This window comes from Lutra lutra, chromosome 3 (assembly GCF_902655055.1).
Source record: "Lutra lutra chromosome 3, mLutLut1.2, whole genome shotgun sequence".
Taxonomy (NCBI): domain Eukaryota; kingdom Metazoa; phylum Chordata; class Mammalia; order Carnivora; family Mustelidae; genus Lutra; species Lutra lutra.
In genome coordinates, this window is record NC_062280.1 from 96,283,801 (window position 1) to 96,301,612 (window position 17,812).

Here is a 17,812-nt window from a genome sequence, read left to right on the forward strand (position 1 = left end):
GGGGAGTCTGCTTCTCCCTCTTCCTCTGCCCATACCTACCCCCCACTCATGTCTGCATGCTCACGCTCCCTCTCTCTCAAATAAATAAAATCATTAAAAAAAGACAAGACAGGGGGCGCCTGGGTGGCTCAGTGGGTTAAAGCCTCTGCCTTCGGCTCAGGTCATGATCCCAGGGTCCTGGGATCGAGCCCCGTATCGGGCTCTCTGCTTGGCGGGGAGCCTGCTTCCTCCTCTCTCTCTGCTTGCCTCTCTGCCTACTTGTGATTTCTCTCTGTCAAATAAATAAATAAAATCTTTAAAAAAAAAAAAAAAAAGACAAGACAGAAAAGTAAGAAAGAAAATATTAACCATAATCCAACTAGGACATACTGGAAATCTGTATTTTTCTCTTTACAATATATTTTTGTTTTGGGAAATGCCTTATCCCTGCCACCTGTCATTCATTCTGGTATGATTATCAGTAACATTTCCCTAACCTCCTGGCCACCAAAGTAGGCATGTGAACTCCCCCAACCAGGGAGCCAATTTAAGTAGACATAGGGATTGATCTGAAAGTGGCCGCATCAGCCAAATAAGTCCAATCAGAATTCTCCCCACTTAATGATATAGGATCTGAGAAAGAATTTTTCCTCTCTGGGATCAGGAGCTCAAGATTCTGAATGTGCCAAGAGGCCCTGGGTTCACCTGACATCATCATAAAAGTTTCTCTAAGAATGAAGCTAAAACAGAAAAAAAGCCCAAGAGATTAAAAAGAGAGAGAAAATGTTCTTTTAAATCCCTGAACCTAGCTATACCTACCAAATCCATCAGTGGAAATTCCAACCGCAGAGCCAACGGATTCCCTGTTTTGCTTAATCCTATTTGACCTGAGATAATCACAATTCAAGAATCCTGATATAGGGGCCTGAGTGGCTCAGTCCTTAAGCATCTGTCTTCAGATCAAAACATGATCCCAGGGTCCTGGGACTAAACCTGGCATGGGGCTCCCTGCTCAGCAGGAAGCCTGCTTCCCCCTCTTCCTACTCCACCTGCCTGTGTTCTCTCTCTTAATGCGTCTGTCAAAAAAATAAAATCTTAAAAAAATCACAATACATATAAGATAACCATTTCAATATATGTGTTTTCTGTCTTTTGAAAACATTCAGTGACAAATACCACTGGCAACTGCCACACTGGTCATTATGTCCTCCTGGAACTACTTATTACAGCCACAGCGCTCAATAGTGTTAAAAAGCAGCTTACAACTGCTATTCTCCTCAGTGGCTATGAACACACAGGTAATTGAGTGGGAAATAAAGTACCTTCTTTCTCTTGCAGAAGACTCCCTTTTGACTTCCATTTCTGCCTGTTTGGCCAGCAAAGCAGCAGCTTTAGCAGCTTCTACTTCTTCTTTTGTCTTTGCAAAACGAGCAGCTCTCTCTGCACGGTCCTTTAAAACAGGTATTAGATACTAATTAGCTTTCATTGCTAGAATGGAACAAACACAAAGAACACAAGGAACAAACACAAATGTATGTAAGATTCCTTAAAGCCATCTATAAACTTTATCACTCTGGAGCTGGTATTTTTTAGTTTTATGAATGATCAGAGACCAGCAAGTCGCTTATTAAACAAACAAGGACTTAATTTTGGTTATTACTGTATCGCCAGAGCCTGGAAAAAGGTCTGGCAAACAGTAGAAAATCAACAAATATTTGTTGCATAAACAAATGAACAATATTAAGGTAGACATGGCTTTCATATGCACTACAACTGCTTAATTCTAAAGACAGCTGTTTCAAAACCATTTTAACCTCCTACTTGATGTATGTAAATCTTCTGAATGTCTCACAAAAGAAGAGTCGTGACTAGAGGAGAATGCCACATAACCAGTTCTAAGCTTCTTTTCTAGGGATTTTTTTTTTTTTTTTGAAAGAAAGGCAGACTGCCATACATAGCACTTCACTTGGATGTGTCTAAGTCTTGGAAGCCTAATTACTCTATGTTCTCCTACAAATGGACCTTGAGAACTTCTTTGGAGGTTCTAGCAGGGGAGCTCAGCTTCAGAAAGAACACACATGGAGTAGTGAGGGAGGAAGGGGACACCCACCTAGCCAGCCAGATCACTTGGTGATCAATGGTATGACAGGTGTGGCAGCCAGATCGCCCTCACATCCCTAGGGAATTTCTGAAAGCTACCTATTGACTACTGTCTCACAACATAACACAGAGAAAAATTACTTTGAAAAAAAGCATCTCAATTTTAATCTTTTATCAAGTTTTTGTTTTCAGTATAATGAACCTACATTGTTCTTTTAGTTTCAGGTATACAACATATAGTAACCCAAGAATTCCACACATCACCCAGTGCTCATTGGACAAGTGCCCTCCTTAATACCTTTCACCTACTTCACCCATTGCCTGACCTTCCTCCCCTCTGTAACCATCAGTTTGTTCTTTACAATTAAGTGTCTGTTTCTTGGTTTCCCTCTCTTTTTCCTTTGCTCATTTGTTTTTTCTTTAATTTCACATGAGTGAAATCTTATGGTATTTGTCTTTCTCTGACTGACTTATTTCACTTAGCATAATACTCTCTACCTCCATTAAAGTTGTTGCAAAAGGCAAGATTTCATTCATTTTATGGGTGAATAATATTCCATTGTATATATATACCACAACTTCTTTATCCAATCCCAATTTTTAATCTTTTTTTCCAAAGGGGGTGAGGGAAGAGGGAAAAGTAGAGAGAGAATCTTAGGCAGGCTCCATGCCCAGCATGGAACCCAATGTGTAGCTCAATCTTACAATCCTGAGATTATGACCTGAGCTAAAATCAAGAGTTGGCCACTTAACGAACTAAGCCACCCAGGTATGCCCCCCAATTTTAATCTTAATATTTTATGTTGTTTTGGAGGGGAGAAGCAGTAGAGAGAGAAGGGTAATTTTTTTTTATTTTTATTTATTTGCAAGAGAGAGAGAGAGAGCCAGAGCAGGGGGAGGGTCAGAGGGAGAAGCAGACTCCCTGCTGAACAGGAAGCCCGATGTGGGACTCAATCCTGGGACTCTAGGATCATGACCTGAGCCGAAGGCAGTCACTTAACCAACTGAGCCACCCAGGTGCCCAAGAGGAGGAATCTTAAGCAGGCTCCACGCCCAGCTCGGAGTCCAACACAAAGCTCAAACTCACAACCATGAGATCACAACCTAAGCAGAAATCAAGAGTTAGACACTTAACTGACTCAGCCATACATGTACCCCTTAACTATATTTTAATCCAATATACAATTTCTACTAAAAGGAAGCTGAAAATTGTACTCTTTGAGTCACTAAAGTCTACTATTTTTGTGTACATGGCCTGGTAGTAAACCAAAACCACTGTGCATGGAAAAACAATTGCATGAGAGTGAAGCACTAAAAATAAACTTATTACTCACCAATGCAATCTGCTGTTTTATACGCTCTCGAGCTGCCCTATCTTCTGCCTTTTCTCTGTTTCTTTCCTCTAACATTCTTTTTGTTAGTTCTTCTTCTTGCTTTCTTTTATAATCCAACATTTCTTTTCCAGTTTTTCTCCTCTCAATTTCTTTCTTAATTTCTCTCTAAATTAAAGAGAAAGGAAGTATTATGAGCCCAAAAGACAACTTACTAATCTGCTTAGGTATTATTTTATATGAGCTGGTTGTAGGGCACAGCTAAAGGGACAAAATAATTTCATAAAATGTAAGGGTCTAAAAGGATTCATTAATAGCATGGGTTAAAGGTCAAATGTTTATCAATTTACAAATCTCAGCATTTCTATTAAGGTTGTGTTGTAATTTGAAAAAAAGGATTACAGGTATTTGGTTTGTAAAGTAAATGTTACCCTCTAAGGACACAAGGCGGTCATTTATTTGGCATAAAGAATTAATAACTTTCTGATATTATAACCTCAAAAGAGATGACGTAATTTAGGTGCACACAATGAGAAAAATGAATGGTGAACCAGAATTTGGCAACACCAGAGGGAAAATACAGCAAAATAGCTACAAATTTCTTTTGCATAAAAAGGAGCTAAGAATTTCATCTGCATCAAAATAATACAATTTTACTTCAATTCTCTTTATTCTTAGTGTAAAAGACTTACTGCAGAGAGATGATTAAACTTATTCCTAGCAGTTTATAAAAAAAACACAAAAAGTATACACTATGATCCTACTAAGGAATTCAGGTTAATTACCTTCACTGTGCTTCAACACTCAACTGTAACCAGAAAGTCATCTAAGGTCTGCCAAATTCAGCAGGGAGTCAAACATTTCCTTACTGGAAGGGCAAAATGATGATGTACATGAACTTTACCTGTTCTTCCTCTTTCCTTTTCTCTTCTCTTCTTTCCTCGAGTTTTTTAGTGAGTCTGTATATAATAAGTTTTTAAAAAATACATTAATGGAGACTTATCTTATTAATATAATGAAAACATCTGGGAGATGCCCTTTGCTAAAATCAACTGGGAAATGAAATAACAAACAAAAAAAGGCTCATGCAGACAAAGCAACAATTCATCTGCCTGGCCCCCAGCCCCAACAGAAATCCATAATCAGTCAGTGGGAGCCTTTCATTTATTTATTTTTATTTACTTATTTATTCTTATTTATTTATTTTAGTGGAAGCCTTTTAGAAACTTAGTTCCACCTCCTACTTAACCATTAGTTTCTCTCCCCCCCGACCATTATATCTGATACTGATTTAAAAATATACATACACATCTTCAAATGAGTACATAAATTAATAAGTTACAAATGCTTTCCCCCTACATAGTAGTAAACAGCAATATAGCACAAATTATAAAATGCTGAAGGCTAACATTTATAAAAACTAATACCAAAACTGATTCCCAACTCTAAAAAGTTCAATTAAAAATAATTATGAAAGCAAAGAGTAGTAATGGCTGCACTATTTAGTGAATACATTAAAACCGACCATGAATTTTGTGATATGTAATTACCTCAATTTTTAAAAATTAATGGTACCTTCTCAGAGGGATTTCGGTTACACAGGCGTAACGGCCTGTGTAAGTGTTTGCTAAAGCTCACTTGAAACAACCTGAGCCAGCAATCAAGGGAATGCTCAAAGAATGATGGGGACATACATCAAAGAACAGAAAAGCAAAAATGAAGAGGATGTCACTAGTCAAATCAATGGCAACGAGTGCACAAAAAGAATGGTAAGAGAAATGAACCGTAACACAGTGGAAAAAAAGGGATCCATAAACTGTCTTACTGCTGAGGGGAGTTAAAAACTGTTACCACCACTGTGGAAAACTGTTTGGCAAGTATTTATGACCCTTTTCTCCTCCTGCAAATACACCCAAAAGATCTGTCCAACAAGACATGTACAAGAATGCTCATATAGCAACCCTATCTATTCATAATAGCCCCCAAAATGAGAACAATTCAAAAATCCATCAACAGGGGCACCTGGGTGGCTCAATGGGATAAGCCGCTGCCTTTGGCTCGGGTCATGATCTCACGGTCCTGGGATCAAGTCCCGCATCAGGCTCTCTGCTCAGCAGGGAGCCTGCTTCCCTTTCTCTCTCTCTCTCTGCCTGCCTCTCTGTCTACTTGTGATCTCTCTCTGTCAAATAAATAAATAAAATCTTTAAAAAAAAAATCCATCAACAGAATGATTTAGTCAAATAAAAGAATACTATACAGCAACAAGAGTATACCAATTCCTGTCACATGCAGCAGCACAAAAAAGCTGAAGCAAAGGAGAGCAGAGAGAGAACATGCGTGAAGTTTATGAGCAGGCAGAACTCATCTATGGTGCTGATGCAGAACAGTGGTTATTTTGGGGAGGAAAGTAGTCACTGTGAAAGGGTTATCAGGCCCCTAATGTATGGACTACACTGGTAATTTTCTATTTCTTGATCTGGGTGCTGGTATCTTATAAGTTTACTGGAAAAAAAAGCGGGGGAAAGAAAGCTGAAGAGGTGGATAAAAGCAGTTCTCTACAGAAGAATGCCAGCTAAGAAATACATAAGGCATAAAATTAGAAGGTACAAACTAGAAAAAACAGGCGCCTGGGTCGTTATGCATTTGCCTTCGGCTGGGGTCATGATCTCAGGGTCCTGGAACTGAGCCCCCGCATCGCATCGGGCTCTCTGCTCAGCAGGAAGCCTGCTTTTCCCTCTCCCCCTGCTTATGTTCCGCTCTCTCATTGTCTCTCTCTGTCAAATAAATAAATAAAATCTTAAAAAAAAAATCTAGGAAAAAACCCCACCATTTTCAACTACAAATGAAATAACTGATCCAAGCAAAAATCAACAGATGCCAAATCACTGGGTAAAAGTTTTTGAAGAACAGCATATTCATGGTTTCAAAGAATCACCCTATAAATACTTATTAATTAGGGAAAAGGTATCTTTATAATCAAGAAATCCAATGGACACCATCTTAATTAACGATTAAACTTGACATCACCAATAATGCAAACATCTGATATCAGATGCTTCCTCATGTGAGTAATAAGATAAACATTACCTAGGTAAGGTTCTCAAACTTTAACCTGAACCTAGAATGAAAAATAGGGACCAAATCAAAGGACATTTTAGAAACTTGGGCACCTGGATGGCTTGGTGGGTTAGGCATCTTCCTTCAGCTCAGGTCATGATCCCAGAGTCCTGGGATCCATAAGGCACTGAGCTCCCTGCTCAGTGCAGAGCCTGCCACTCCCACGCTAACAAATAAATAAAATCTCAAAAGAAAAAAAAAAAAGACATCCTATAAACAATTAGCTTAGACACTTAAAGAATGTCCAAGTCATGAAAAATAAAAACAAAAACAAAACAAAGGAAATGTTTTGAATTAAAAGAGACTACACTAAATTCAATGAATGATCCTCGAATGGATCCTGTATGAGGGGAAAAAAGTTATAAAGGACATTATTGAAGTAACTGGGTAAATTTGAATGACCGCTTATCAGATAATCTTACTGTATCATGTATTTATAATTTGAGTGTGATAATGGGATCATACTAATATCTGAATGTCTTTAATTACACCCCACCAGAATTAGTGAATTGCAGAATTCTCTTCTGAGAAAAACAGATGCTATTTTGTTCTAATCTAGTTGAAAAGCCCATTGCATCTTACTCAATGACGGAATGACCAACTGTTTCATGACTCCCGCATCCAGGAATCTACTGCTAAATTGTGTTCATTGGTCTGAAGGAAAAGGTAGGGCGTGAATCAGTAGGCAGACTCCCGGGCCCCTTCCTACACTGCAGTCCCCACTCAGAGCCGATAAAATCTCAATGTTTTTATTCTTAGGAGATACACACTGAAGTATTTAGTGTAAAATAAAATGATGTCTGCAACTTTCAAATAAGTTGGCAAAAAAGAAGAAAAAAAAGTCATTATACTATTCTTTCAACTTTTGAGGTTTGTAATCTTTCCCAAGTAAAGGTTGGCATTGATTGGTACAATTTTTTTTTAAAGATTTTATTTATTTATTTGAGAGACAGAGACAGAAATAGCAACAGAGAACATGAGTGGGAAGGAAGGGAGAAGCAGGCACCCTACTGAGCAGGGAGCCCAACATGGGGCTCGATCCCAGGACCCTAGGATCATGACCTGAGCTGAAGGCAGACACTGAGCCACCCAGGCACCCCTTGACAGTAATTATTTGATAATATCTTTATTATCTTTCCCAAAGATTCTACCAATTTTTAAACATAATGACATAAAAAATAAGCAAAATTTAACTAAAAGATGTATCTTTTCATGTGAGTCGCTGAAAGATTCAACTTCCAGGGGCACCTGGCTGAATTGGTCGGTAGAGCATACAACTCTTGATCTCAGGGTCATTGAGTTCAAGCCCCACATTGGACATAGAGATTATTTAAAAGAAACAAAGAAGATTCAAAATTCACAAATTTTAGCTTTGAAAATAAAACTGTATATATTTTAATTAAGCAAAACTTAACTTCTCACAGATTACATAAGATCTCACAATTACAAATCATCAATCTGTTTCTTAAAAAAAAAAATCAAGTTTACTTCCTTGAAAAGACTATTTAAGATAGATTTTTTTTCTTAATATGTATGGGATAGGATGAGTTTCTGAGGTGACATCAATTTGATTTAGTGACATTTCCCCCTAACAAAATCCTTGAAGCCAGATGAGGAAAAGCCTAAGATCTAGTGGAAGTACTTAGTCTTTCCAAGTACAGAAACTTGATCTCTGGAAACAAATGTTATAGTTTGAGAGGATGACAAGAATCCTAATATTTAATAACCCGATCTCCCAAATTTTAAGGCTGAGTTTTTTAATCTGTAGGACAGAAATTTTAAAATACCATCAAAGTTAGAGAAAAAAATGTATATATTTTGCTTTATAGAACTTGGTATTACAAAATTCTATATATATCAGATTACACCATAGGTATTTGATGTGTCAAATTTATCTGGGCTGTGAAAAATCACCGCAGGTCAGTTCTATGAGACAGGGAAACTAACAGCACATTAGGGTTTCAGTGTAGAATAACCTGCAGCGGATGGGTAAGTCAAAGGCATAAAAGCACTACAGAGTCTATGACAAGAGATGGTGGAGATGAAGACCACCTGAAGGGTATAAATGATGAGCTAAGATGTCACTTGGGATAGGAATACTATATAGGATGTTGTTTTTAGTTGTCACTGTCAATGAAACCAATTCCACAAAAAACCCAAAATTCCTCCTTGGGTACAACTCAGATGAATAAAATATATGACCACAGAATAGGAAACTAATCTATTAGGACCTAGGCCCTATTGGGTAGCTGAGTCTGATAAGTTAATCTCAGCACCAATTTGAAATGCTTTTACGGTTTTAATTATATGACGTGGATTTTTCAAAAGTTGTTTAAACAGAGAACAGTTACTTTCCAATGAAAACTGTTTCATTAGTAAGTATGCCAATATTTCAACCAATTTTAACACTAGTACCCTTTTATTTTTTTATAAAGATTTTATTTATTTATTTGAGGGAGAATGAGTAAGAGAGAGCATAAGAGAGGAGAAGGTCAGAGGGAGAAGCAGGTTCCCCAAGGAGCTGGGAGCCCGATGCGGGACTTGATCCTGGAAGTCCGGGATCATGACCTGAGTCGAAGGCAGTTGCTCAACCAACTGAGCCACCCAGGCGCCCGTCACTAGTACCCTTTTAAAAGGCCCTAGCCCACATGCATTTCATGTAACGAGTTCTAATGGTATATGGTTTTAAAAAATACATATGTACGTATCTCTAAGAGTGCTTTAAAAGTTTTTTTCAGTTTAAGGATCTCAAACAACCTATAGACCCACTCTGTCCTGATATGCTAATTATAAAAGTAATAATGCTCAATGAAGACAGTTTGGCAACTTCAAAACAAAGCGGAAAAAAAAATCCCTAATTTGCTTCCATAATATTAACATAAACATTTTCTTCTATGTCTTAAACTGTCTTTATCTGACTCAATATACTATATTTAACACATATACACCAGTGTAGTCACTATATGTAACTCTTTTAATTAAAGATGGTATATTATTTTGTTTGTAGTATCATGCAGGCAAGGCAGAAAGGGGCAGACACTCTCTTAAGAATGGAAGCTATTATGAAACAACAGCAACTTCCCTTTCACATTGCAATTAAATAGCACTTAAGCCCACCCTACAAGGGCTACCTGCTGTGTATCTTTTCATTCCCCCCAAGTCTCCAAATCCTTTTCTGATCTTTTATTGTCACTTCCCCCCAAGGTGGTACAAAGAAAGATAGCCAGTGGTGGACTTGGTGTTAGCAAAACAGAATGAAACAAAGAGGATGAATCATTGGGAACTTTGGTTCTCTGCTACTGTTCTTTGAGCCTTTTACCACTTCTTACCACTGTGAGCAAATCTATCCTTTTAACTCAAGATCTTGGCCCTGCCCAGACACCTACAAAGAACCATCAGAATCTAGGTTTTGCTGAAATGAAGCGGATTCTTAGTCATGAGCAAAACCAAATACCCAATGTTAGTAATCATTTTGAAACTTGTTCCCCCATGGCCTCTGTGTGAACAAGAAACTCAAGTCTAAGAAATTTTCTTAACTTCCATATAACCCTAAGTTGTGGGGCGCCTGGATGGCTCAGTCGTTAAGTATCTGCCTTTGGCTCAGGTCCTGATCCCAGGGTCCTGGGATCAAGCCCCAACAGGCTCCCTGCTCAGCAGGAAGCCCGCTTCTCCCTCTCCTACTCCCCCTGCTTGTGTTCCCTCTCTCACTCACTCTCTCAGTCAAATAAATAAATAAGATCTTTAAAAAACAAAAAAACCTCGCTAAGTTGTTTTAGGTCAAGATTAAAAAATATTCCTGCTTTATCCATATGCAATTCATATAACTTAAGAATCATACTATAATGGGCTCTAATTTGGAAATTTCTGTATTATTAAAAATACTAAAGTACAAACCACAAAAAGTCAGAAATCTTTACCTGATTATTAGACCAGTAACATATGACACTTAACAGACATCGACTTATGCAAAACCAAGGCTCGGTACAGTCATAAAAGTAGCTGAAGTTTGTCCCATTGGGAACTTACTATCCTATGGCACAGAGAGTTAAAAGCAGAAGTGATGGACAGAAAAACACATGTATCAAAAACCAGTGAAAAAGAGACTCTTGGGCTGATCAGACCTGAAGGTGACTGATGACTTCAGAGATACCTAATTTTACTTGTAGAATATAGTTTTTATGGATACAAGTTGGCCAGGTAATAAAAAATTTCAACCCAAGATTCTGAAACTACATTTGTGTAATTTTAACTTTTACTCAAATTAATGAAATAACTGAGAACCACTCTCTCTTAAAAATATTACTTGCAAAAATAAGAGCAAACCTTTCCACTCTGACAGTGAGGTCCTCCGGAGATTTCTGATTTGAACATCCACCACGATCCTGAGATGGACTGGCATGGCCTGAACTTTCTCCTCCTTAATTATTTAATAAAAAGAAATAAGAAGAATATTGTATTTAATGCCAATTTTTAAAATGTATAAATATTTGGGGTTACATATGTTAATCTTCTTAAACATTACAAAATTTTCCTAATAATGGAGAAGATAAGAAATGAGTGATTACTGGGACACCTGGCTGGCTCAGTCATGCGATTCCATGTTGTGAGTTTGAGCCCCACACTGGACGTAGAGAAAGGAAGGAAGGAAAGAAGGGAAGGAAGGAAGGGAGGGAGGGAAAAGAAAAGAAAGAAAGAAAAAAGAGGAAGGAAGGAATGAAGGAAGGAGCAAGCGATTCCTAATTCTGGCATTTGGATCTGGATACAACAATATATAAGTGGGAAATAAGGCAGTTACCCTGTTGAGGGCCACCAAAGTCAGGGTCAAAGAGAAAAGATGAAAAAGTATTAATCTGGCAGGAGGGGAATATAACAAAAGTAGAATTAAGCATGACTGACCATGGGGAGGGTTTACTCTAGAGCATTGCTGTCCAGTATCTATGCTGTCCAATACAGCAGCCACAGTCACATGTAAAGCTCTAGAGGCAAAGTCTGATCCTGGGTATCATTCTAGAATTAATGCAGGTCCAAGTGATCTGCTTTTGCAAACCAGAGTAATTCCTTAACGAAGCTATCTGTATCTACACTAGTACTAGATGGCCCCCAATTTAACTATGGTTTGCCTTATAGTTTTTTGACTTCATGATGGTATATAAGTGATAGACATTCTAGAAACCATACTTGCAATTTTAATCTTTTCCTAGGCTACAGATATGCACTAAGCTACTGCCTCTGATAAAAGACAGTGGCAACTCTCAGTCAACCACAAAATCACAAGGACAAAGAACTAACACACTTACATCATTCTGTACCATACAACCATTCTGTTCTCACTTTCACTACAGTAGTCAGTAAGTTACATCAGAGTCAACACTTCATTATAAAACAAGCTCTGTGTTAGAGGACTTCGCCCAACTGTAGGCTACTATAAGTGTTCTAAGGATGTTTAAGGTAGGCTAGACTAAGCTATGATATTCAATAATTTAGGTGTATTAAATGCGTTTCTGATTTACAATATTTTCAACTTAGAATGGATGTATCGGGTTGTAACCCAATCATAAATCAAGGAAGATCTACATACTTTAAAAAATTTCCTGGGGCATCTGGGTAGCTCAATCAGTTAAGCATCTGACTCTTGATTTCAGCTCAGGTCATGATCTCCGGGTCATGAGATAGAGCCCTATGTTGGGCTCAGCACTCAGCATAACAACTGCTTGTCCCTTTCCCTCTGCTCCTCCCCAATTTCTGCTTGCTCTCTCTCTCTCAAAAAAAAAAAAAAAAAAAAAGGTAAATAAAATCTTAAAAAAAAAAATTTCCTTAAGGCCAGAATTTTCTACTTGGCTTGTAGAGAACAGCTATTTTCTGGTACTTCCCTTTAGAACCTCTGCCATTTTCTTCCTTACCACTTGCAACTTACTTGATTCTTCTTTACATTTCTGATCTTTGAAAGAGTAAGGACCTTGAAGCAACAAAATCTGGATTCAAATCCTGTCCTATTACTTTAGTAAATTACTCAACCTGGGTATTATCTGTATAATGAGAACAGTAACCTCATAGAGTTGTTATGTTAATGTATGTTAATTCACATAAAAAACTTAGACTTCTACGAAGATAGCACAAAGTAAGTGCTTCAGCTATTACAGTGGTGGTGGGAATACGAGAATAACTAAGCAGAGCTGATGATGCACATCTATTCCTACCTCTACATTCAGTGGCATCACCTAGGTAGTGTGAAATCAGCCATAGTAGGAGTAGTACATCTTGGCAATTAGCAAATACTCCCAGCAAGGGCTCCCCACCACCCTACACCTCCCTCCCCCGCCGCCACCCCGCCCCCACCCGCCCAAGCCTCTTCTTTAATATTTACTGGCACATTACTAAATGCAACCCTTGAATAAGAAGTGGTAACCACTAGCATCCAGTGTGTGTTCAATTGGAAATAAATCAATTTCATTAGTAAATTAAATTAATGCCAAGGACATTCATACCTTAATATAGCAAAAAAACTTAACAGAACTTTGGAAGATAACTTGCAGATAGTTGAAAAAAAAAAAGGTGCTGAACAACAATACAGTTAGATCTTTGATTAAAAACAAAGAAAAATGGATAGATGTCATATACAGTAAGATTTCCAACAGCATGGCAGAGTTGTCTTTGGCATTGTGTAAATGACTTATGAGTATGGAATATACATTTATAACTTTATGCATGAAACAGCTTATATGAGCTCATATTTAACAGGTAATTAATGAATGAAATGTTCCAGATTTTCAAAAAACTTTCAAGCTAAAACAACGATAAACACCCAAACATAATGAAAATTTATTAGAAGTTCTAACTTCAGGTTTAAAAACATAACTGGATAATTAGGCATAATGTATCTCCCGCTTACAAAGCAGTCTTGCCAAAAAAGAATATATAATGAACCTAAATCTGATCAAGCCTGTAATGTTAACTACCAACTTAAAAGAATATTTACATAATACCCTAAGAATGCAGCAAAGTCCACGAGGAGGGGAAGATGGAGGTGAGGTAGGACCTTAGGCTGGTCTCATCCCACAAACACAAATACATAACTAACAACTTATCCTAAATACACCAGTAATTGACCTGAAGACTGGCAGAACATACTCCACAACTAAAGGCAGAAAAGAAGTCACATCGAAGAAGGTAGTAAATGCAGACACACAACTTCGGAAGAGAAACAAATCATGGAAGTTGAGGTGGAGAGAGGACTGTGGTGGCAGAGAAGGGTGAGAAACAAACAAGACAAGAGAGTGCAGAGGGATAACGAACCCACACAGCAACTGGCCTGGAAAGCAAAAGGGTCCAAATTTCATGAATTCTTCTAACCAGCAGGGCTTAAAGCCTGGAGTTTTTAAACGTCAGTGTGTTTGGCTCTGGGAGAGTTCAGAGGACACTGGGGCTGCTCTTGGAGTAAAAGGCAGGGACAACAGCCCACAGATACTCAGCATGGAAACAGTGATCTAAATAGTACCTGGAGTCATAATAGGGAGGTTAGGTGCTCATCTCAGATTATATCCCAGAGAAGCAGTACTGACAGAAAGATCCCTCCAGAAATAAACAAATTGGCCAGTGCCATTTCTCTCCTTCACCCCTCAGCATAAACAGAGCCACAAGTGGGAAGCAGCACAGCACCCAGACTGGCTATCTAACTTGCTTTCAACAAGCCCTGCCATGTCACACTCTGGAAAAACCACTCTTCCCAGTCATATTTGCCTCAGTCTGGGCATGATGAGCCCTCCTCCCCAAAAGACCAGCCCAAATCCCTGCTCACAGAGCATAATCCCTAATCCCAGAGCATAGTGAGGCCTCTATTCTGGCAGCGGTGGTAACAGGTCTCATTTCACAAGCAGACCAGGGCACACCTAGTTAAAACGCATCACTTTCTGGCCAGGAACCAAACGCTATCTGCAAAAGACAGAGAGACTAAGAGAGCATCTTCAGACAACTAGCCTGAAGCATAAAGCAGCCAGGAGACAACAGCAGAGTGCGCGAAGCATACATTGGACACACTCCCAGAAGCGCAGGCCCTGGGGAACAAAGGACGCAACACTGCAGGGCACTATAGGACCTCAACTTCGTTAAACCATTACCCTCAAGAACAGGAGATGTAGCAGACTTTCCTAACATAGAGAAACAGGCACAGAGACTTAGGCAAAATGTGAAGACAGAGGAATTTGTCACAAATGGAAAACAGGACAAGACCACAGCCGGAGATCCAAGCAAAACAGATATAAGCAACATGCCTGATGGAAAATTTAAAGCAAGGATCATAAGGATACTTACTGGACTTGAGGAAAGAGTAGAGGACATCACTGAAAATGAACACAGAGGTAAGAAATAACGTAGCAGAGGGGCAAATGGGTGGCACAGTCAGTTAGGCAGCTACCATCAGCTCAGGTAATGATCTCAGAGTTCTGGGATCAAGCACTACACTGAGCTCGCTGCACAGCAAGGGGTCTGCTTCTCCTTCTTCCCCTTCCCCCAACTCATGTGCACACGTATGCTCTCAAATAAAATCTTTAAAAAAAAGAAAGAAAGAAAGAACATAGCAGAGATAAATGGTTCAATAAACGAAATGAGAAACACAACTGATGGAATGAATAGCACACTGGAAGAAGCAGAGGAATGAATTAATGACCTACGAGACAAGAGTAATGGAAAGTAATCAAACTGAACAAGAGCAAAAAAGAAAAAATATTATGCAAAACAAGAACTGACAGGGAACTCAATAACAATATCAAACATAAAATTCTTATTACATGGGTCCCAGAAGAAAAAGAGAGAGAAAAGGGGACAGAGAATTTATGTGAAGAAATTAATAGCTGAAAACTTCCCAAATCTGGGGAAGGAAACAAATATCCAGATCCAGGATGCACAGAGAATCCCCAACAAAATCAGTAAAAGCAGATCCACACAAGACATACTGCGATTAAAATGGCAAAATATAGTAAGAGAGAAAAAATATTAAGGGGTTCCTGTCTGGCACAATCAGTGGAGTGTGTGACTCTTATTCTCAGAGTTGTAGGTCTGAGCCCCACATTGGGTAGAGAAATTATTCAAAAATAAAATCTTAAAAAAAAAGAAAAGAAAAAATATGAAACAGCAAGACAAAAGAAGACAGTTACATACAAAGGAAATACCATAGGGTAATCAGGGGATTTTTCCCCAGAAACTTTCCAAGCCACAAAGGAGCTGCATGATATTAAAGTGCCGAAAGGAAAAAATCTGTAGTCAGGAATACTCTATCCAGCAAGGCCATCATTCAGAATAGAAGGAGAGATTAACAGTTTCTCAGACAAACAAAAACTAAAGGATCTCATGACTACTACACCAGTCCTGCAAGTAACATTAAAGGGGACTCTTAGTGGAAAGGAAAGACCAAAAATGACAGTATGAAGGCAGGAAACACAAAAACAGTAAAAATGAATATTTATGTAAAAAAATCAGTCAAGGAGCTCACAAAGTAAAATGATGTAAAATATGACACCATATACCTAAAACATGGGGAGGAAAATTGGTTCAAATTTAAACAACCATCAAGTTAAAACAGAGTGCTATATAGAGAATATGTTACATACAAATGTAATGGAGACCACAAATCAAAACCCACTAATAAATATGCAAAGAATAAAAATTTAAAAATCCAAATATATCACTGAAGAAAATCAGCAAACCATGAAAGAAAGGATCAGAGAAAATCTCAGAAACAAACACAAAACAAGTAATAAAATGTCAATAAATACATATCTATCAATAATTACTTCAAATGTAAATGGACTAAAGCCCCAAACAAGAGATACAGGGTGACAGAATGAATAACAAAACAAGACCCATCTATACGTTGCCTATGAGAGACTCAATTTAGACCTAAATACACCTGCACTGAAAGTGGGAGGATGCGGTGCGTGGGTATCTCAGTCAGTTAAGCATCTGCCTTCAGCTCAGGTCATGATCCCAGAGTCCTAGGATCGGGCCCCGTGTGGGGCTCTCTGCTCAACAGGGAGTTTGCTTCCCCCTCTCCCTCTGCCCCTCCCCCTGCTCATACTTTTTCTGTTTCTCTGTTTCAAATAAATAAATAAAATCTTTAAAAAAAAAAAGTGAGGGGATGAAGAAACATTTACCATGCAAATGAATGTCAAAAGAAAGCTAGAGTAGCAATACTTATATTGGACAAAACGGACTTTAAAACAAAGACTATAATGACACAAAGAAGGATACTATATAATAATAAAGGGGACAATCCAACAAGAAAATATAATAATTGTAAATATTCATGTACCCAAACAAAAAGCTTTTTCCCTAAGGTAAAGAACGAAACAATGATGGCCACCCTCACTTTATTCAACACAGTATTGGAAGTCCTAGCCACACCAATGAGACAACAAAAAGAAAAGGCATCCAAATTGACAACGAAGAAGTAAAACTTTCATTATTCACAGATGACATGATATTATAGTGAGAAAACCCAAAAGACTCCACCAAAAAACAGCTAGAACTGATAAATGAATTCAGTAAAGTTGCAGGTAACAAAATCATTGCACAGTAATCTGTTACATTTCTACACACCAATGAAGCAGCAGAAAGAGAAATTAGAAAAACATTCCCACATACAACTCGACCAAAAATAATAAGATACCTAGGAATAAACCTACTCAAAGAGGTCAAAGACCAGTACTCTGAAAACTAAAACACTGATGAAAGAAAGTGAAGAGGACACAAAGAAATGGAAAGACATGCTACACCCATGGACTGGAAGAACATGTTAAAATGTCTATACTACCCAAAGGAATCTACACATTTAATACACTATCAACATACGAACAACATTTTTCAAAGAACTAGAACAAACAATCCTAAAATTTGTGAACCACAAAAAAGTCTCAAACAGCCAAAGCAATCTTGAAAAGCAAAACCGGAGGCATCACAATTATGAACTTGAAGTTTTATCACAAAGTAGTAGTAAACAAAACAGTATAGTACTGACACAAAAATAGACACATAGATCAATAGAACAGAAAACCAAAAATAAAGCTGTAACTTATATAGTCAATTAATCTTTGAAAAAGCAGGAAAGAATATGTAATGGGAAAAAGAATCTTCAACAAAATGTACTAGGAAAACTGGAGAGCTACATGTAAAGAATGAAACTGGGCCAGTTTCTCACACTATATACAAAAATAAACTCAAAATGATTAAAGACCCAAATGTGAGATCTGAAACCATAAAAACCCTAGAAGACAGCACAGGCAGTAGTTTCTCTG

At 38.1% G+C, this 17,812-nt stretch overlaps 1 protein-coding gene across 1 annotated transcript in view; it reads right to left on the reverse strand.

The window, feature by feature from the left end:
- UBXN4 (UBX domain protein 4) overlaps positions 1-17,812 on the reverse strand; it is a 56,088-nt gene that overhangs the window by 18,215 nt on the left and 20,061 nt on the right. Inside the window, exons 6-9 of the mRNA XM_047722505.1 lie at positions 10,851-10,944; positions 4,315-4,369; positions 3,414-3,578; positions 1,302-1,429 (exon numbers count right to left, since the gene is read on the reverse strand). Coding sequence (XP_047578461.1) covers positions 1,302-1,429; positions 3,414-3,578; positions 4,315-4,369; positions 10,851-10,944 — 442 coding nt within the window. The remainder of the gene's footprint in view (positions 1-1,301; positions 1,430-3,413; positions 3,579-4,314; positions 4,370-10,850; positions 10,945-17,812) is intronic.